We start from the raw sequence: 21,420 nt of genomic DNA, 5'->3' as shown, positions 1-21,420 counted from the left end.
CTGCATAATGTGTTCTGTATGGGGACATACTCATCAAAATATTGCTCTATTGGTCAAAAACTTTTCTGGGTCCTTTTTAAAACATGATGGAACCTATTAGTTTGAGCGAGCAATGAATGGTTATTGCAATGTATTTTGGCAGAGCTGTTGGGTGTGTTTGGATTTTTCAATCACCAAATTTTATTTGTTTATGTGCTTGTTTTTCCAGTGTTGCACAATATGATGGATGCAAAACTGAAGCGCATGAACACATCAGTGCATTGTAGATGACTCTGAAGGTAAAATGAGTCTGAGCTCCTCATTTTCTTTTGGATAGTGGTAGGCAGTATATATGTAAGTAGTTCAGAATTTTGGCCAATACACTATAAACTTTGTAAACCTCTTCTTCTAATGTCAAACAGGTGATGGGCCTCTTACTCCTTTGTCTCAAATGTTATCTGAATGTGGCTTATTCGTGGAGAGGTCCCGCAGAGAAGTGTGCTTTGCTGCACCTTACCAGAGCTGCCATATTACTAGCATAACTGAAATCCAACTGCACTTCACTATAGTGGATATTCATTAAGCCTTTGTCTAACTTTTGCGTCTGGCTATCCCTTAGTCTATATCCACGATGTTCAACATTCAGAATAGCTCGGTTGCTGTCGGATACTGCACCAGATTTTACTCCTTTCAACCGGATGTCCATTACCTTCTGTTTTGTTTGTTTGAATTTTAAATTTGGTGGATTTCGGATCTCTGCAGGCTAAATCCAGACAGCTAGCTAGACTATCTGTCCAATTAGAGTTTTCTTTTGCTCGAGTAAAACACCTTTTGAACATTCACGTGTTCCATGAAAATGTTCCTTCCCCAGGCTATTTTGCAATGGCCCCGCGGCTTTTCCCAGTGCTGAGCGCCGGCCATGATGATTGAGATTGGCATTAAGAAATGCCAATAAACCACAGCAAGTTTTTCTCCCAACCTGGAATGCTGTGTGGACTAGCCAGAACCTCCTCCACAGCACTGTGGAGGAAGGTCTGGCAAAACGAAACTACCTCTGCAAATAAAAATCAATTGTTTGATCAATTTTCGGCCTGCTCTAACTTCTTGCATACGAGTGGGCCTCTTTCTCACTCATACATGATTTTACACTGCAGGGTGGTGATAACGTACTAACACTGTGTTTATGGGGGCACCAATGACAATGTTTTGCCCTGCTGCGTTACCACCACCCTCTGTTTCTTGCTTCCCATGGTGGTAAAGATTGGTGGTAAAGCAGCAAATGAACTCAAAGTTAAGCGTCAGTAACTTAACATATTGTCATTTTATTGGCTTTATTGGCAGTTTTAGCATATTTTTCTCATCTGTCATCTCATCTCTTTCAGAGTCTGACAAGTAAAAGCCCATTTCATGGGTTTGTAGCAGTTGTGGCTTTGCTGTTGACGTGCTCTCTGGATGACTGGCCCTCACTGCACCTGACAACAGAGTCTTGTACATAGAGATCAAGGTATGGTGGGCCCTCTTATGGTTAAAAATGGAAGCTGAAATGTACATGTGTTTTTTATTGACTCAGTTTGTTTCCTTGCAGGATAAGAAGTATTCTCTCTCTTTGTCACAGGACGTTTGACCAACCACAGCAAGAACTATGCCTCCTAGTGATAGTAACTAGGTCCTGCAGTATCCTTTGTACCCCCATTTTCCAATGGTTCTACTCAGTGTTTTTTGGGCCCACTCCTCCACCACACACTCTTGCCCCTACCACAGGTAGAATGGCACTGTTGCCACAACATCCACAGTTTCCCCTTAGATGCTGCTACAGACCAAAACCAAGAATAACCTGCAGCCCAGAACACTGCATTTCTATTCATGCCACCTGTACCACCAACGCAATCTATGGCTATTAAAAACACTGCTGCTCCCTGGCCCAACTACCTCAGATGCCGATGTCTCCATTTCCTTTTCCCCTAAATTACCCATGGTACCTGAATTTTCTTTTATCCAACATCCCTCCTCCTCCTACTCTTGCCACAAGCACAGATGCTTTGGTAACCACACCTGCCTCCATCACGAAGCACGGTGGGAAGCCTTGTATTCCCCAGCAGCCAGTTTCCAATGGCTCCTCAATATCCTTTCCTACCGTTCTCCTGCTGCCTCCACAAGGTTAAACTCAAGCTCTTTAGCATCCCAAACCTGTAATCCTGCAACCAAATCCATATCATGTGTATCCTCAGACCTACCAGATCCCTGTGTTGTATCTTTTAAATATCCCTCTCAAAGACAAAATACTCAAAACACTGCTCCTGTTAACACCTCAACAACCAGTGCAGCTACACTGCTTTGAAGGCTGCTGCTCATAAGCCATTTTATTACCCACACCCTTATATGCCAGCACAATATGTTCCCCAGCAGGCACCCATTCCAGTATTTCCTGATCCTCCTGCAAACCCAGCTCCATCTGATGAGTATGAATTTCAGTCTATGTATCATGCCATGCCTCAATTTGATCCTTTCCCTCCTCAAAGGCCAAAATCAGCCTCAAGAAATTGGTAAAGGTGAGTTTTGGTTAACCTCACAGATTTGGCCAGCAAAGCCATAACAGACTCAATAAGCAACGTCTCTTGCTTTGTATTTAGCAAGAGGGATTCAAACTGTAAATTTTCTGAAGAAAAATAAAGGGCAAGGTTAGCTGCACAATTACTGTCTGAATAATGATGGTAAGACATTCAGGGCCATAGTTGGGTTCTAGAAACGGTGAGGTCGTGAGTCAGCGGCCACTCTAATTTCTTTTTTTTTTAAGTGATAATATATCATTTCTTCTGGTAAAGTTAATTCATTTTATATATATATATATTTTTTTAAAAACATATTTCTAAGCATGATGCCTGTTTTTATGGCTGCACTTCTTTCCATTACCAGTTAATCTTCCTTTTTATTTTCTTGCCTAATTGTTTTGGCTACACAAATGTTCGAAATAAGGAAAAATCATCAGGAGTCCAAAACCCCAAAAAGTCATGTTAACTATTATGGAAATCTAAAAAAGTTAGTAAATACTCACATTAGAGAGGCTGAAAGCAGTGACTTTTCAGTTCTATTTGCTTTATAAAAATGACTTTAATGATTATTCAATTATAAAAAATGTTGCTGATTAGATACACTAATTGTTTTAACTCTGCATGCTTCCAAACCTAAACCACATTGCCTGGAACAATATTCTTTTGACACTCTTGGAGACACGAGCTTAAGTGTCCTCAAATAGCTATAGCCTTGAATACCCTATCACTATTCATATATACAACCATACATGTCTAAAATAGTCATAAATTTAACAAACTGGTCAACATGTATGAAAAGGATGGTCATTCTGTCTGCCACTCAGCTGTTCTGACGTCGAGCACGCTATTTGACGTCACCGTGGGAGTGTTCCACCATCGGGAGAAATGAACGGTCATCAACACAATCCTCTCAGCGCCCATGTAAGTTGAAGCCCTTAAAACACACATTTTGCGAACCGGTCTATGAATGAAATGTTTCCATATGCTGTTATCCGATCTGCAACACGGTTACGGTTGATTAACGTTGTTTATCCATTGTCGCGCCCGCCTGGCGAGTTGCCCTGTTCGCCTGTAGCTAACCATGGCTGAAGCGATGTTTTTTAGCCCCGAGTGTCTAGCCAGCCTGCTAACTGACAGGCTGAGTGGCCAGGCGGCGAGTAAGCGCCTGTTTTGTCACCTCGACAGTCTGGATGGGCGATGTTAAGTGTAGTTATATGTGAGTGATTACGAAAAACAAATGAATGATTGTGCTTAACATTGGAGACAACACCCAGGCCAGATTCATTGATATTTTCAAAGCGGTCAGACCAGAATGTTGCATTAAATTGAACTAGCTACTGTTACTTTTAGCTGACTCTGAACAATTTCGACTTTTTGTCTTCAGATGAAGACTGGTTTATCAGCAATGCAGAGAAGGGACTCTAAGATAGTGCGAGCTGTAGGATTTAAATACGCCACCGTGAAATACAAGCCTCCAAGGTGTGATTAAGAAACCTTGTGAGAGTAGGCTGTGTGACAGATGGCCACCCTATACCTCCGTTCTAAATTCACCCGGTGTGTCTGAACTTTTTACACCTGTGAGGGCCGTTTTATGGTGGTTGTGTCAATATGAACGGATTCTTCTGCATTTCTATTAAAAATAAGGTTAATTTTTTAAAAAAGTTAGTTTCTAAGACTTGATAATGACAAACGCTAAACGGGTGCCTCAATATTTATGACACAATACCGATAAATTATACCAACGGTCGCACCCAAATGTCACCTTAGGTATATTGCAATATTCAATTTGTGAGTTTGAGGGCCAAACAGGTAGAGGGATTCATTTGTTCTGTAATGGCATATATGGCTATGTGATACAACAAATAAACTCCGGATGTAGGAGTATGACATGTTATTTGAACAGGTAAACCTGTTATCAGAACATACAACTGTAACTAATTAAAAAAGATGAAATGCTCTTGTTGCGATAAAGGCAGCTGTTGGACATGTACACCTCTGACAGATGTTATAAATGCTAAATATTTAGTATACAGAGCCTATCTACACATAAAGTACCATAACACTATGACCTCGCCCGCATAGCAGAACTCACCGGTGTGCACTATAAAATAAAACGAACATCCCCGGTGCACCACGTTAGCTTGTACTGCTAGCTACATGAGGAGCAGAAAAGCCATCAAAACGGGGTCAACGATATATCCTGACGTTATCTACCCCAACGTTTAGCACAACCATACATTAAAACGATAAACTACATTGACGTTTTCGGCAAATATATCCTGCAATTGGGTGTTTTTAAAGGCTAGGCCTAGAAACGTTGGCAAGTGAGCTGCTAATTTATCCTCTTCTTATCTCTAGCTAGCTAACGTTAAACCGGTGGGCTCAGACTATTTGCAGTAACTTATTAACGTTATTCATAGATACAGCCTGGTAGTTGTGTACATGTCCTACTTTATCACATCATCTGTTTACATTGTTAAGCATACGTTGACGTTACGCATGTACTACGGTAACCGTAACCATAAATGTATGACACCGAAAGCACCTGTAACCTTTTCAATAATTTAAAAACTGACGTTAAGCTACATTGTGTGGCGATGGTAATCTCTCGTAAGTGTGTTTGAAATAAAGTTTGTGTTTAACGTAATAGTCGAAATAAAAGGAAACTTGTTAGGCGAGTAGGTGTTGAAGGGGTGGTGATGATCTCATCGGAGACGACTGTATCCGCGTACTCATGCAGAAAGCGATGTTTGTCTGAATACATTGTTGCGTTTAACATTTGTTTTGTTTAATCGTCACGTAGAATTATTTTGTCTCAGTTGTGGTTATATAAAACAGGCAAATGGATCATGCCCTGCAGCTATTCGCAGAAGGGGCTATTCGGCACTATTAATTAACATTACACCATTAACGTTAATTAAGCTAAAACGCCTCGGAGGCCTGTGCTGTACAACATTAAAACACGTGTTTTCATTTTGCCATTTACAAGTGATGAGGCCAGGTTATGAGCTCCTTGTAAAAATGACTTTACCGGTTCAATTGGGTTGAGTAATCAGTGTAAATGTTATTACCCTAAATATCGGATCTTGCAATGGGCTGCATTACATGTAGGGCTGTTCGATTATTGAAAATCCTAATCACGATTATTTTGGTCAATATTGAAATCATGATTATTTAACACAATAACTTTTGGAAAGATGCTGCAATCAATGGTTTGTTTGTTTGCTTTGCCACCTTTGGGCAGAGTAACTCCACAACTACCTTGAAAAACTCACACTCTAATATTATTGTATTATAACGTTGTCATGGTTAATATGTTTAGTAAACAGTTTACCACATCCAGCAGACATAAATAAGCATTTGTCTTGATTTGTATTTCTGTGGACTAATGAATGTTAGTCCAATATTCACTCCCATATTATCTCTTTTTTTGGTCTATGCCAACTCCAAATAATTAAAATAATAATATTATTAACAGTATTTTGGTTTGATTACCCATGTTCACTGGCTAATGGCTAACTTCTGCTGTGTGGTGCTGCTGAAATCTGCTGACAGTGCATGCCGGTTAGATTTCTGTCCAACTTCATCTCTTACTGGGATGCCGATGGATCAATGAAAACTATTGTTGTCTTTTTCAGCTTTCTTCTCACTGTGATTTAGACTATTGATCTATTTTTGAATTAATTTGGCTTGAGGTGGACAGGCCCATCAATTAAGTCTGAGCAGCTGGCAATCTGATATGATGGTTGCCTTATATATAAAATAAATGAGTAATACTGAGGTTAAACCATAGTCATGATGATCACAGATAGCCAATATAGTATTTCACACATATTTATGAAAAAAAAAAAACAGTTATTGGCGACTTGACTGCAAGATGAATAGATCGGTCCGATAACTTTATATCAAATCGGGACATCACTTATCATCACTGTGTCTGAAGTTGTCAGTTTCAAAATGCCAGAATCTTTTCATAAAGAAACCATTTCTCATGTCTTGCCTCTTTTTTGTTTTTCTTTGCAGCATGTGATTTTTCTAAATGTCCATGGAAACAGCTGACTAAAGTTTACAGCTATCCCACCGGTTTTCCTTTGTAGAAGTCCCAGAGGAAGCAGTGCTGGAAATCACTTGGATTACGCCTTTTCTGATGTTAATAGATCCACAATTCATCCGCTGATGACCACATCTGAAGGTGTGTTGTGGTGTGTGTGTGTGTGTGTGTGTGTGTGTGTGTGTGTGTGTGTGTGTGTGTGTGTGTGTGTGTTGTGTTGTGTGTGTGTGTGTGTGGTGTGTGTGTGTGTGTTGTGTGTGTGTGTGTGTGTGTTGTGTTGTGTCTGTGTTGTGTGTGTGTTGTGTGTGTCTGGTGTGTGTCTGTGTGTCTGTGTGTCTGGTGGTGTCTGTGTGTGGCAAATCGTTTTTGGTTTTTAAAGATCTTCCCCGAACAATTCTGTTATTGCTTTGAGTATACAAGGTCCTCTAACAAAATGTGACCACCAGTAATAGAAAACTGAAGAGAAAAATGGAGAGACAATGCAAAGGAGCTACTGAATTTGTATGATTTTCATCCCATTTTTAATATAAACATGAATAAATTGATTTTTTTTTGTGAACACACATCTGAAACTAAAAAGTGTGAATCTTGAGTGATATGTGCATATGTAGGATAACTGGAATAAATATATGCTTATGCTGTAGCAGTGACCTAAGAGAACACACAAATGTTGGCTGACCCACTTCTGAGAGAACACTTTGCCCTTAGCCTCCTAGAGGAGTTAGACTTCATTGTATTCTTGTTGTAGATGAGGGATATAGTTCCATGTCTGCGTGGACTGTATGTTCCTATGTCTTGTCTTGAGTTTCTACTGCCATACATCCCACAAGGCACTAAACGGCTGTGTCTGTGCCTATGATCAGTGATTCAGGATCAGGTTTTTACAATCTGGGCATCTGCAGATGAACCTTAGTAGTGTTAAATCAGTTGGCCACATAGAGATATAGTATATAATAATAGCCTTAACATTATGGCATTTCTATCAAAGAGCCAGTCATATGTGAATCTATACCTGGAATCTTAGTTTTAAAGTAGCAGCGAAAATAACCTGCAAAAGCCAACCTGCCCCTTTTAGGAGTCTAAACAACTCTGGTTTAACATATGTGTAACATAACGCAATCACTTATGTTAACTGATGTTTAAGTGAATGCAGTTTAAAGTTACAAGAAATCCGTTTACACTAAAGTATTGCCCTTACAGAGGGATGGATGCTTGATGTGAATATTGTGTTTATGTTTTAATTTGTAATGAGTGAATTTAGCTGTGACGGCAGTAAGTGAACAATAATACAATTTTAAAAATTAAGCCTTTGTTTCAGCATGTTGATCAGCAAGACTTGGTAAGGGTACTCCTTTTTTTTTTTTTTTCTTTTTTTTTTCTTCTTTTCATTACTGCACTATTCACTACCACCTACCCCTACCCTTTAACAGAGTGCTTTCTTATCAAACTGCAGTACAGATCTAACAGCAGGACCAGCAGTAATGAGTCACCGTGTATCACTAATGGAGCATTTCATAGGGTTTTTGGTGCTAGATTGTGCTGCTGGCTTGTTAAGTGATACTTCGTAGCTCTGCTGACTCATGGAATCGTTTTTCCATTTTCTGCGAAGTAAACCACTTACTACATAGTCAGATCACTTTAGGCTTTGGCTAGTTCCTTTTTAGAGAAACACGCTTCTCACTGTGCCTTGTAAAACATCCTGTCTAGGTGCTCGAAGACTAAAGGAGGATACATCACAAACTTACTCAGTGTTGGAATTGTACCGTGAGCTTTGAGAGGGTACAGTTATTTTTACGGAAGATGTCATACAGTCATTTGTATATTTATGACGTTATTACACAATCATTAGGATAAAGTTTAGTGGTTATGTCAGCAAGGTAGATGGTAAGAAATATAAATCTTTAGCCAAATAATCACAAACTTACTATGGGAATTTATATCAAATTATAATTATTCCTTAGGTAGCCTATATTTGTAGTAAAAAAAAAACAACAGTTCTAGTAGGACAAACAAGAGAGAGGTGGCTGCCACACTATGGAAATACCTCGTGTGACTTGCCGGACATTTGTGCGTCTACGAAATGTCGCAGCCCGTTGCAATGAGTTTACAAATATTAGATCCAAGTTTACTGTTAATTCAGCAGGTAGTGTAAGACAGTTAAAACTTTAGCCAATAATCCAAACTTACTAGGAATTTTTCATTATTTCTTGTGATATTTGGTGAGTAAAAAAACAACATTTACAAGACAAACAGATGAGAGCGTGGGCACGAATAATACCTCGTTCTTCGAACCTTTGTTACAGAGTCCACCGTGGCAGAGATTAAAGTTGATTCAGCCATTCTCTTAATTCGCGGGTATCCTAACAGGGTCAGGAACTGTATCAACGTAATATTTTTTTTTTGAATTGTGTGGTATACTGCATTTAAAACACAATTATGTAGCTATTAGTATTTTATTACTTTTTAGTATCCAGAACTATTGTTTTCATCCCTTTGGAGGTCAAGTCTCATCTAGGGTCGACTGTATTCAAACGTGACTTACTGTAAAGGTATCCTGTCTTTAGAAAGCATAAGTTGACTGTTGTATGGGTGTATTCTTTTATTTATAATGTGATGCTAGCTGCAGAGGCTAGCAGACTGTTAGTTTGTGATTGAGGGATGCTTGACTGTTGTTGTGTGTGTGTGTGTGTGTGTGTGTGTGTGTGGGGTGTGTGTGTGTGTGTGTGTGTGGTTGTTTGGCTCGTTGGCCTAGGAGAGGAGGTCCCGAGGTCCTCCCCCTACAAGCTACAGATGAGAGTGACAGCTCCTTCGAGCAGAGTTCATGCGATGTTTGTCTCTGTGTTGACCTACTATTCTAATTTCTTCAACAGCGTCTTCTGTAATGTACAACAGTTGATATTATAACACAACAAGGCTCATCCTGCATTGACTTACTCCTGGCTCTTAAGATTTTAAACAAAGTCCTTGAAAAATTCAGCACGTTAGGAGCTTTGAAGTCTCATCTGTGTAGCGTTCCTTTACATATCCATTACTACTGAGTTAGAGGTTTGTGTTCAGGTCTGTTTATTTCTGTGTAGTGCCACAGTATGCATATTTTTTTTTAACCTTTTCCTTTTCTGTTGTATGGAGCACATTATTTAGTTTTTTTTTGTTTCTATTTCTGTTCATTTAGCCAATCCTGAGTTGTGAGTCAGCAGAGGGGAAGCTGGGCTGATGGTAAGCTTTCGTCACACTCTGTCTCAACTTTTTTTTTCTTGCTTTTTTTTTTTAATGTCTCACTACATGTTGATAAACCAAAAGGCTTTTACATAATCATCAGTCATTTGAGAGCCAAAGTCTTGGAATGGTCCTTCACATTACAGGATAAAGCCTTGCTATGAAAGGAGATGAAAGAGGAGACCTCCGTAGATTGGTATAGAATTATATAATAATCACTGTCTGTTTAGAATTTAATTTACATTTTTCACACTGCAATCTCTTTGTTAGCACCATCCAAGCACCCTCACTTATGTTGATTAATTTCCATAATAAACACTTTCTGAAATGTCATTATTCAACTATAATATGGGCTTTTGTACAGTCAGGCCCAGAAATAAATAATAGAAAGTAATTTCAGAAACTGCCTAAGTCATTGACCTTCAACATGTGCAGTATAACAGACTGGCATTTTAGAAACTGTTCTCAAAACGTGTTTATTTTGTAGACTGTATTTTTGCATTACCGGGTTGGCATTGTCAGACATACCACATGCTAAAATGAAGCTACTGTTTTCATTCAGCAGTGAGAAAATATATTTTTTCAAACATAAATTGTTTGCAAAAATATGTTTTGTTTGGACAAAATGAATAAAAAACCTTATCCACTGCTAAAAAAAAGTGTTAATGTCCGTGTCAACCCAGTTTATGTTGCTTGTTTTTAATTCTGCTGCTTATTATGTTCATCATTCGCTGCTGCATGTCATAATTCATTTTATTTTCCTTTTGTAGTAGACAAGCATGACATTGAGCCAAGCCACAGATGCATGTCCACTCAAAAGGCCCAACTCAGCACTCTTCCCATCCGCTTTCCGGCTTTCAACCAGTCGCTCAGAGAGGGGGTGTTGACGGGGCGTAGCTAGTCCCCTGCACCCCCAAGTAGAACCTCACTGTGAAGCTGGAGGTCTCTGATGGATCAGGGTAGTAGTGAGCAGAGTCCAGAGGAGACGGACACAGGAGGCCGAGCGGAGCCGGAGGTCGGCAGGAGGGCGTCTGAGTCAGAGCATGGCTTGTCCAAAATCACCCACAATGCCCTGGAGAACATGGGAGCGTTGGGAGTATTAGGCCATGGCCTGAAGCAGTTCTTCCAGCCACAGCGCAGACGCTCCTCTGTTTCCCCACATGACTCTGTCTCGTCCTGCACAGGTGCCCCTCCCTCCGAAACCACTGATGTAGGGTCAGAAGTAGGGGACGCTCCAGCCACCTTGGCCCTCCCTTTGGATTCTGATAACCCTTCCGCCCCTCCCGCAGCTCTGAGCCGTGTTCTGCAGCAGATCCGAGGTGCTCCACCAATTATGAAGCGAGGCTCCAGCCTGCAGAGCCGCCGCAGCAAGGTGGGGGGCACTGGGGATCCTCCCCAGAAAGGTAGCCCACAGATCCACCGGCGAAGCACCCATGAAGCCCTTCTGCAGGCTGGACGCCCACGCTCCTCCTCGACCACAGATACACCCAGCAGCCCAGCTCTAGTTGACATGCTGCTGACCTCTGGTTACCAATCAACTGAGGAGCCTGACAAGGTGAGTGTCTCAGTCCTGTCAAGTGGTCCAGGTGAGAGATAAACAGTGATTTACATCCAATCTGTATACTGTATATATCATAAATCCAATATTTGTCACAGATAAACGCTAATAAATTTGCTTAGAAGTTAGAAGCAGTTAGATTTATTCACACATTTTAAAAATATTTATTATAAGGTTCTTTCTTTTCACATTTTTAATTCCAACAATTTGTCAATAAGTCTATCATAATAGGCTGTATATTAACTTATTGGGAGAAAATGGGTAGTTCTATGTAAAATCCGACATTGAACACCCCCATAAATCCAAAATGGCATGATACTCGTTTCATAGAAATGTGGAAAAAAAGGAACATCCCGCACTCTGCTCTTGCTTATAACCTCACCATTTATTAAAGAAAACTTAACGTTAGTTATAAAAAAAGTTTCACGGTAATATGGTCAAGCAAGCTAGAGAGTGACTGAAGAGAGCGAGCGGCCTTAAAACAAAACAGTGAATCAGAAATAAAACATTTTTGCCATTTCATCATTAGAAATGCAACTGTCACTGTCTCTAACGTCATTCATATTCCTATTTAGACATGATATTTCCAGCTACAAAATGGCCTCAAAGTCAGTTAGAACGGAAGTACATAGTCGTTCCTATGAAGATGATACATTGTCTTGTTGCATTGGTGTAAACTGGCAGGTTTCAGAGCGCTGCAGAGAGGCGCGTTCCAAATTTAAACTCATCTCATCGCAAATCTGGTCTGAACCGGGGCTTTACGCCTCTGCCAAGATTTGACTGTGAGATTGGCAGTCACTCCTTTGATCAAAGCATTAAATTTTCAACTACTCGGGGTCACCCAATTTTTAGACATTTTTCTCAGTATCAAAAGTAATCCAGGAATTGTTGTCTGTGCTCCGAAGACTCAGAATGAGTAATAGCTAATGCAGTATCACTTTCCAAGTTGCTAATTTGCCAAACTGTAAAAAAACAGGGCTCAAAATTTTTCCCAACTTTTTACTGACCCCAGGGCACCAAATTTTTTTGTTGTACCCCCCAAAACCCGTTTGGAACTAGTTCAAAACTTTAAACCCTGTTTTTCAAAAAAAAAAATTTAAAATCTGAAAAAATCCTAAATATTAGATTTTTCTTTTTCCCCTTAAAGATAACTTTTGCATCATTTCTAGAGGCCCCCACTAAATTATTATACCCGGAACACAAAAACCCCTCATCCTTTATATTTTTTGGTTTTTGGAAAAAAACATTTTTAAAATGTATACCTTTTTTATCTCTTTTTAAAAATGGATCATTCTAGAAAGTGTAAAAAATTGCTAAAAAAAGATTATTTTCTAAATTAAATCCTAAAATTTTGTATTCATAGAAAACTTCAGGGGACAATGCAAATCGTAAACCAAAGAGACACTGTCCACTCTGGGGAAAGAATGCTTTGTATTTTTTGCAACATCTTATAAACAAAAGTAAATTTAAGTCATGCACTTTTTCCATGAAGGAGCAAAGTAATTGTGAAAAGGGTTTTGGTTTTGGATGTCCGGGTGACTGGAAATGGGGAGATGAGCTGTCAGTGGTGGAAGGTCAGCGATTGCATTGAGTTGTTGGTCACTGTGTGCTTTAAGCCTTACTAAATTTAGCCTTTTGCTGTCTAGTGTTTTCAGGTCAGAAAGCTTGAAAGGGCTAAAAAAAACTCAAATTGGGGGATAGTTTTTTTTACTTTTGAATTTTGAAGAAACGGGAAAAATGTCGTCATTTAGAACAAAAAAACCGGCATTTTAAGAGCGAAAATAAAGATCTTTACTCACTAGAGGGCCATAGTAGTTGGCTAGATTCCAGCAGTATGACAGGGAATCTCAAAATGACAAATCTGGAGAAAGTACATGTTAAATGAGGGGCCAGTTCTGGCAACTCAGTGGTTGCATGAATTAAGTTTATCAACAGATGTCTCAAGCTAAAATAGGAAAACTTTACCTCGTCTTCCTGTCCATCTTAAAAAAACAAAAAACAGAATGACCTGTTATTTTTAATCCACAATCCTCAGATGAGGTTGATATGTTTGTTTCCTTGCCACCATGCTTTGTAGCCCATTCAACAAATTCAGATTAAAAATGAATTATCCAAGAACCTGCTTGTACTGCTTAATTGTTTTAATTTGTGCTATATACAGTGGGGCTCTAAAGTTTAGGCAACCCAGGTAAATCTTTTTTATCAATGTGCATAAAGAAGCCAAGAAAAGATGGAAAAATCTCCAAAAGGCATTAAATGACAGATTAGACATTTGTATAATATGTCACAAAAAGTTAAATTTTATTTCTATCATTTACACTTTTAAAATGACAGAAAACAAAATAATGGCATCTGCAAAAGTTTGGGCACCCTGCAGAGTTAATACCTTGTACTGCCCTCTTTTGGTAAGTATCACAGCTTGGAAACGCTTCTTGTAGCCAGCAAAGAGTCTTTCAGTTCTTGTTTGAGGTATCTTCGCCAATTCTTCCTTAAAAAAGTCTTCTAGTTCTTTGAGATTTCTGGGCTGTCTGTCACGCACTGCTCTTTTAAGGTCTATCCATAGATTTTCAATTATGTTGAGGTCAGGAGATTGTGAAGGCCATGGTAAAACCTTCAGTTTACGCCTCTTGATGTAATTCACCGTGGATTTTGAGGTGTGTTTAGGATCATTATCCATTGGTAGAAGCCATCCTCTCTTTAACTTCATCTTTTTCACAGATGGCATCAAGTTAGAGTCCAAAATTTGCTGAAATTTTTATTGAATCCATTTTTCCTACTACTCGTGAAATGTTCCCTGTACCACTGGCTGCAATACATGATTGAGCCACCCCCCTGCTTAACAGTTGGACAGAGGTTCTTTTCATAAAATTCTGTGCCCTTTCTTCTCCAAACGTACCTTTGCTCATTTTGGCCAAAAAGTTCTATTTTAACGTCATTGGTCTACAGAACTTGTTTCCACAATGCATCATGCTTGTCTATATGTTAATTTGCAAACTTTAAACGCTGATTTTTGTGGTGAGGACGTAGAAGAGGTTTTCTTCTGATGACTCTTGAAGACCATATTTGTACAAGTATCTCTTTATAGTGGAATGATGTATCACAACTCCAGTGTCTGCCAGGTCTTTCTGGATGGAACGTGCAGTCAAACGTAGGTTTTGACCTGCTTTTCTCACAATCCTGCGAGCTCTTCTGTTCTCTTGGTCTTCCAGACCTTGCTTTAACTTCCACTGTTCCTGATGAATCCCATTTCTTAATGACATTCAGAACAGAATATATTGGCATCTGAAAACGCTTTGCTATCTTCTTATAGCCTTCCCCTGCTTTGTGAGCGTCAACTATTTTCAGTTTCAATTTTATAGACAACTGCTTAGAAGAAGCCATGGTGCTGATTGTTGGGGCAAGGTCAGATGAGTCTGGGCATTTAAAACCTTAAGATTGACATCACCTGGTCTTTCCAGACAATGATTGAGAACAATCCATGACACTGTCAGGTCTCAGCTTTCCAAAGGAGGCGGTGCATGCTATAAACTCTGCAGGGTGCCTAAACTTTTGCAGATGCCATTTTTTTTTACTGTTATTTTGAAAGTGTAAATGATGGAAATGAAACCTAACTTTTTTTTACCTATTACATGAATGCCAAATCTGTCATTTGATGTTTTTTGGAAATTTTTCCATCTTTTCTTGGCTTCTTTATGCACATTAATACAAATTTTTACCTGGGGTGCCCAAACTTTAGAGCCTCACTGTACCTGCAGTTTAAGTAAATATGCCTGGAATTAAATACCCTATGCATTGGTTAATGTTGGCGTATAACCAGACATCCCTGTATAGGGACTGGAAGGTTATTCATTACAGGGTGTCCGCGGGGTTTTAAAAAGTATTAAAAAGTGATAAATCAAAATTGTCAAATTTAAAGCCATTAAAAGTGTTAAATTTAGTGTCAGAGGTATTATTTTTTTTTAATTAGGTATTATTTTTTTCAGTCTATCAGGTGTCCTATGTCCTAGGTGTCCTCCCTGTCTGCGGAATTTTCAAATTGTCGCAAACTGAGAATTTTTTTTAACCTAAAATGGGGCATTTCCCCAGCTTTAGGTATGAGCTCTGAGTATCACAGACCCGTCCGTCGCTTCGTGTCCTCTCTCTCTGTAAAAATAGAGGTGAGCAGCGCGGCTGGTGGACCCGCTCTGCTGGGGGGCAGTGACGCGTTATATCCGTGCGTAGACCTCCGATGAAGAGCAGCGTACAGCCTCCTCGTAACTTGTTTGTCAAATGGGCCTCTGTGTCTGTCAAACGGTCTGAGTGAGATCCACCATATGAACGGAGCAATGACATGCACAGCAGACTATATTACAACTCTCCAAATCTCAGACAACAGAGATGGGAGGAGTTATATTTTGAATGTGCACAAAGTTGTAAACATGAGCAAAAATCTGATCTCTAAATATCTAAATGTAACTGTAAATAATTCATTCAATGTTTCATAAAATGAACAAAAAGTATTTAATTTCCCCAAAAAGTAAAAACAGTAAGGGCTGCACAGAGGATGAGGGCCAAACATTACTGAGCCTTGGCACAAAGGCTAAAGGATTAGAAATTATGTAAATCAGTGGTTCTCATTCTTTAGAATTTCAGTGGTCTTAGTTGATCCCTCAACATTAATTTAACTTTGGGTCCCTGGTCCCTACACCAGGGACCCCTGGACCTGTTCACCACAGACCCAAATCTTCTCAGCTGTTGACATATATACTGTCTCTTCATGTGGTTCATTATGTTTGGCACATTGTCTGGGTCAGTTCTTATATCATGAAAAGTTAATAATGTAAATGCTGAATGCCCTAATACCTGTTGATACTACAACAATGCAAAGGCTCTTAACCCTACAGTTTTGCACATATTATGCAAGACTTAATTTCTCAATTTTTTTGCACAAAACTCTCCGGAAAGTGCCATTTAATGGTTAATTTAAAAAAAAAAAACTGGGGGGCATACCCCCAGACCCTCCCTACTTTGGATCTCAGTTCTCAACTATCCATTCTCTTCATTGCACATTTGTGTAGTTTGTTTTACTTTTATTTACTAAGTGAAATAAATATGTGCAAGATGTTGTTAATGTTATGTTGTCTCTAAATCTATTCATTTCTGTATATTATAAATGTCAAAATCTGTGTAAATAATAGAAAGGTTGCTGATTAACACTTGCAATTCATTGTCGTGATGGTTTTAAAAAAAATTCTGAAGGTAGTAAAAAAGGTATTAAAAAGTAGTAAATTTAACTAAAGGATTGTTGTACATACCCTGCATTAGCATCTCTTACCAATCGCCTCCGTCAATGTAACGTTTCAACATCTTCCTGTACTGTACATTGTCAGACAACACAATACTATATTCTAGCTTTGTGGTTCACACCTAAACTTGTTTAGACATACTTTACTTTCAGTTCTTCAGAGTACAAGGAGCCCAAACTGGCACATTTCCAATAATGGAATCTTATCTTATGATGGGACCATTTCAGTTTGTGTTAATTATGCAGATTTATATTTACCTCTCCTCTTTTTGCCCCAGTTTAAGCCTCAAGGCTCGGATGACTGTTTATGGCTGCACATCATTTGCACAGCACTTTTTAAACTACAATTAAAATCAAAGTAATAATCCTTCGACGAGCCTCAGTTAACTTGGCCTATTTTTAAGCTTTTATTCCCCACAACATTCATTGCATCTCTCCTCCTGTGACTCCTTAAACTAGAGCTGTGAAGTGACAAAAGGAAACTTTTGTTTTACAGGCGTTTTAACATCTGCTGTTGTTAACACGTAGTGACAGATATAACTTAACTGATGACTGCAGGTTTTCAAATGCTAATTTCCGGAAAAAGAACAACCTTATATTAAAGCCACTACAGCACTGTATTTTGAACTGATTTAAACACAGTGTTCACAATAGATACTGTAAGGGTTCTCATTAGACAAAAGCTTAACCCTAGAGGGAGTGACAATATCATAAACACCAAATTAAGTATTGTAAAGTGTCACAGTCAGCATAACATCACCCAGTGGCTGCAAATGCATGATGAAATTATACCATGACAGCGTCAAATAATTAACAGTGTTTAAGTTTTGTCTTGATAAATTTCAAATGATCAAAAGCTTCTCTCCATATTCTTTTTTGAGCAGATGGATCATTATGATGGATCAGGCCCTGCTGTGTCACCCAATGCCCTCCCCTACGGTGCAGATGGGTATGATGTAGTGGACAGTACCCCAGACCCCCAGCGAACTAAGCAGGCCATTGCCCAACTACAACAGAAGATCCTCAAACTCACTGAACAAATCAAAATTGAACAAACTGCACGTGATGACAACGTGGCTGAATACCTGAAACTTGCCAATAATGCAGACAAACAGCAGAGTGCACGCATCAAGCAGGTGTTTGAGAAGAAGAACCAAAAGTCAGCGCAGAGTATCCAGCAACTGCAGAGGAAGCTGGAGCATTACCACCGGAAACTTCGAGAGGTGGAGCACAACGGCATCCCTCGCCAGCCCAAAGATGTTTTCCGAGACATGCACCAGGGGCTGAAAGATGTCGGAGCCAAGGTGTGTGATTTGCTGTTGCCTTCAATGTTCTACTTTTATTGGAAAAGGTATTTTCCAATAAAAGTATACAGTATTTTATATGAATTTATTGATTTAAGTAAATGTAAAGGACCCAAGAGAGCAGAGAACTTAGTAGAGATTAGACACTTGACTTGACAAAAAGAAGAAAAAACATTCTGCCACATGGCATCGTTTTGTCATTGATTACGTCCCAGTTTGCAACACAGTAATACAACAGATACCTTATTTATTGATATTGATTGATTTCAGTGTTGATCAATCCAACACCTAAGATTCTATTGTACCTTAAAATAATGTTTCCAAAATTGTTTCAGTGGTTCATTAACTCGTTGGAATGAGACAAAAGAATATTGGTAACAATTTCCCTCCCAACCTGTAGGGGAAACGAAGAGGAAAAGTGCTTTGGTGCCTACTGTAAAGCTGCTGGTTGACAAGTAGCTAATGCTAATGGGATTTTTGGTGGTTAACGTAAGATTATGACCCCGTTCAACACGCTAATTTATTTTTAGTATGATTGTTTTGCCCACGGTTAACAACTCTGGGCTAGCTAACCCACAAATTCATCAGTAACATTAACTGTATAAATAGACTAATCTAATAGAGATTTAACTAGCTAGCACACCCCTGTCTTCTGCCTCAGTCTCCCGGTGCTGAGAGGCTTCAGTTGGGATGAGAGCTAACAAAAAGTCCGGTCCGCGGACACATCCATTCCACAGTCAGACCCCAGCCAGCTAGCAGCCATCCCGGTCAGCACTTAACTCCGGTGCTACGGACGCTAACGGCAATTTACTGAACCGTTGGGAAACAGACCTAGACGGCCGAGTCAAACAGCAGCCACTCGTAATGTTACACCTCCGTTAGCATTACCGGTGCCCCCCCTTTTGCTTTTAGCCATCTGTACAGTAAGCTAAACAAAACAGGAATAAGGCACCAAAAGGACCACTAGTAATTTAAAGATGTGGTAGCACTGGATCTGGACGAGAAGGATAACTTTGGGAGTTGGAAGGGGTGTGTTGCGATTCTACCTTCTCCTACCACGACACAGGTTCGTGGAGCTGAGTGTCGCGATTTCGGTTTTATTTTCCATTTCATTACAGCCCTAGTGCTACTGTGACGCAGCCTTAGAACTGACCAGACCTCGCTTATTACAGGTGACAGGGGGCCTCTCCAGTTTTTCTCAAGCCACTCATTCTGCAGCCGGAGCCGTGGTGTCTAAGCCGAGAGAAATCGCCTCACTTATCCGCAACAAGTTTGGCAGTGCTGATAACATTGCAGCCCTGAAAGACTCCTTGGATGAAAACCATGGAGATGAAGGTGTTGGCCCTGGGGGAACGAGGATCCTTGGAACCGGACAGATGCAGTCCAGCCCAAAGTATGGCAGTGATGAGGATTGTTCTAGCGCTACTTCTGGCTCTGCAGGAGCCAATAGCACGACTGGAGCCCCTGGAGGCCCTCCTAGTTCCAAAGGCAATACCCTTGATCATGCCCAGGCCTCAGGCTTTGATGCTATACTCCATGAGATCCAAGACCTCCGGGAAAACCAAGGTCGACTGGAGGAGTCCTTTGAAAACTTAAAAGCCCACTATCAGCGGGACTACACATTGATCATGGAGGCCCTGCAAGAGGAACGATACAGGTATCCTATCATATCTTATACAGTGTAGTATAGCAGGTCTGTGTGGGTAGAAAGAAAACATCTGGTTTGTGACGTACTATTGTCACTCTTTTGCAGGTGTGAACGTTTAGAAGAACAGCTCAATGACTTGACGGAACTGCACCAGAATGAAATACTAAACTTGAAACAGGAACTAGCCAGCATGGAGGAGAAGATTGCTTATCAGTCTTATGAAAGAGCGAGGGACATTCAGGTAAGCTTCACCAAAATGAACATGTTTCTGCCTTGTCAGTAGAGCTATTTCACTGACAGTTTTGTCTCTGATCTATAGGAGGCACTGGAGGCATGTCAGACACGGATCTCCAAGATGGAGCTGCAGCAGCAGCAACAGCAGGTGGTCCAGCTCGAGGGTTTGGAGAACGCCACAGCGCGGACTCTACTTGGAAAACTTATCAATGTGCTCCTAGCTGTTATGGCAGTCCTTTTGGTGTTTGTATCCACGGTGGCTAACTGTGTTGTCCCCTTAATGAAAACACGCAGCCGCACGTTTTCTACGCTGCTCCTCGTAATCCTCCTTGCCTTTCTCTGGAGGCACTGGGAGGCCATTTCAGAGTATCTGCATCGCTTTCTTCTGCACCCAAGATGACCGGCTTGGAGAGGCTTATTTATATGATGAAGGGACAAAGGCTTTGGGGCTGATGTGTAAAGGGAGGACACTGACCCATACAGGGAGTTGAATCTCACTAGTCCTATCTTTTGTTCCTTTTTAGCAGATTTTTAAAAACACTCAGAAGGTTTGCATCTGAGGTTTGTCACTTTATCACTTTCTGAAATGTGTTTTGAGAAGAATAAAACAGAGTATAAGGGAAGAAAAGGCTGGATGTTTGGTATTGACTTTGCTTTCTTTGGTTTAATTGTGACGCATAGTGTAAGGGTGAATGGGGTTTATGTAGATGAAGGAGGGGCTAAGAGAACTGCACACTTGATTTTTTTTCTTTTGAGTGAATTTGTTTACATGTGGAAAACATTGCATTGTTTCCCCACAGAATAAATTGTAATGCAGTTTTATTACTTATGATCTGATTTTAAGTGGTATTGTTTTGAAGTCACTGCTATTGTTATTACAGCTGATTGATGGCTTTTTATTTGTATTTTAACTGTAATGAGCTGACCGTTTTCTGCTGATTTAGTTGTCCATATTATTTGTTTGTAAGTTCTCTCTCTTCTGGTCTTGCCTGGTTTCACAGTCTACTCCTTCTTTTCCCTTTACTCAATCTTTTTGAATTTTAGCTTGTGTGACCAACTCTTCCTCTCCATGAATACTGCCCTTTGAAGAATGGGGTGCTTGCACATCAGCTACATTGCTCTGGAATCAGACTTGTCACTGGATCAAATAATAGTGGATTGTTAACTTGTTTCTTGTGGATGTGCGAAGTCAACAACACTGGTTCTGCCACAACCAGGATATTGCTATCAAGAACGAAGTTTAGAGTTGCAACCCTGCCCTCAGGCCAACTATCCTGGTGACTTTTCCACTGCAGAAGAATAATCTATGAACTGAATTAACATACTTGAAGAGCGGTTAAAGTGCTCAAAGACTCAGTGCTTCCGTACTGTTTCTATTAGTGACAATGAAATAGTTATACTTTTTAGTTGATTTATTTTTTATTTTTTAAAGACAAATAAATTTGCTGTTTTAAAAGGTGAAATTGAAAGTAACTTGTATTTGTCTTCAATGTCATAAAGTCCCTAAATTGTACATTACTCTACAAAACGTCTCTTGTTGGGGTCAGCTTGCTTCACTTGTGGGTCATATGTTTGGGAATATACTGTATTTAAGACA

General features: G+C 39.8%; 1 protein-coding gene and 1 long non-coding RNA gene across 6 annotated transcripts in view; one reads left to right on the top strand and one right to left on the bottom strand.

Moving 5' to 3' along the window:
* LOC116687712 (uncharacterized) overlaps positions 1-12,543 on the bottom strand; it is a 42,470-nt gene extending 29,927 nt beyond the window's left edge. For both annotated transcript variants that reach the window (XR_004331611.1, XR_004331612.1), the window contains exons 1-2: positions 12,533-12,543; positions 3,900-3,906 (exon numbers count right to left, since the gene is read on the bottom strand). This is a non-coding gene — a long non-coding RNA (uncharacterized LOC116687712). The remainder of the gene's footprint in view (positions 1-3,899; positions 3,907-12,532) is intronic.
* On the top strand, positions 3,244-21,292 carry tmcc1b (transmembrane and coiled-coil domain family 1b). 4 transcript variants are annotated; one of them, XM_032513233.1, is made up of 8 exons: positions 3,244-3,449; positions 6,552-6,720; positions 9,752-9,795; positions 10,569-11,350; positions 17,522-17,941; positions 19,114-19,598; positions 19,695-19,830; positions 19,909-21,292. In XM_032513233.1, exons 4-8 carry the CDS (start codon positions 10,745-10,747, stop codon positions 20,221-20,223), a joined length of 1,962 nt encoding a protein of 653 aa, XP_032369124.1. In that variant the 5' UTR covers positions 3,244-3,449; positions 6,552-6,720; positions 9,752-9,795; positions 10,569-10,744; the 3' UTR covers positions 20,224-21,292. The 4 variants fall into 4 exon arrangements, with proteins under 4 accessions (XP_032369124.1, XP_032369121.1, XP_032369122.1 ...); XM_032513230.1 differs by having other exon boundaries at positions 17,519-17,941; XM_032513231.1 differs by having other exon boundaries at positions 10,566-11,350; positions 17,519-17,941.
* The last annotated feature ends 128 nt before the right edge of the window (positions 21,293-21,420 follow it).

Source organism: Etheostoma spectabile, chromosome 4 (assembly GCF_008692095.1).
Source record: "Etheostoma spectabile isolate EspeVRDwgs_2016 chromosome 4, UIUC_Espe_1.0, whole genome shotgun sequence".
Taxonomy (NCBI): domain Eukaryota; kingdom Metazoa; phylum Chordata; class Actinopteri; order Perciformes; family Percidae; genus Etheostoma; species Etheostoma spectabile.
Note: the sequence above shows the minus strand (reverse complement) of the source record. Positions and strands in the feature narration are given on the sequence as shown.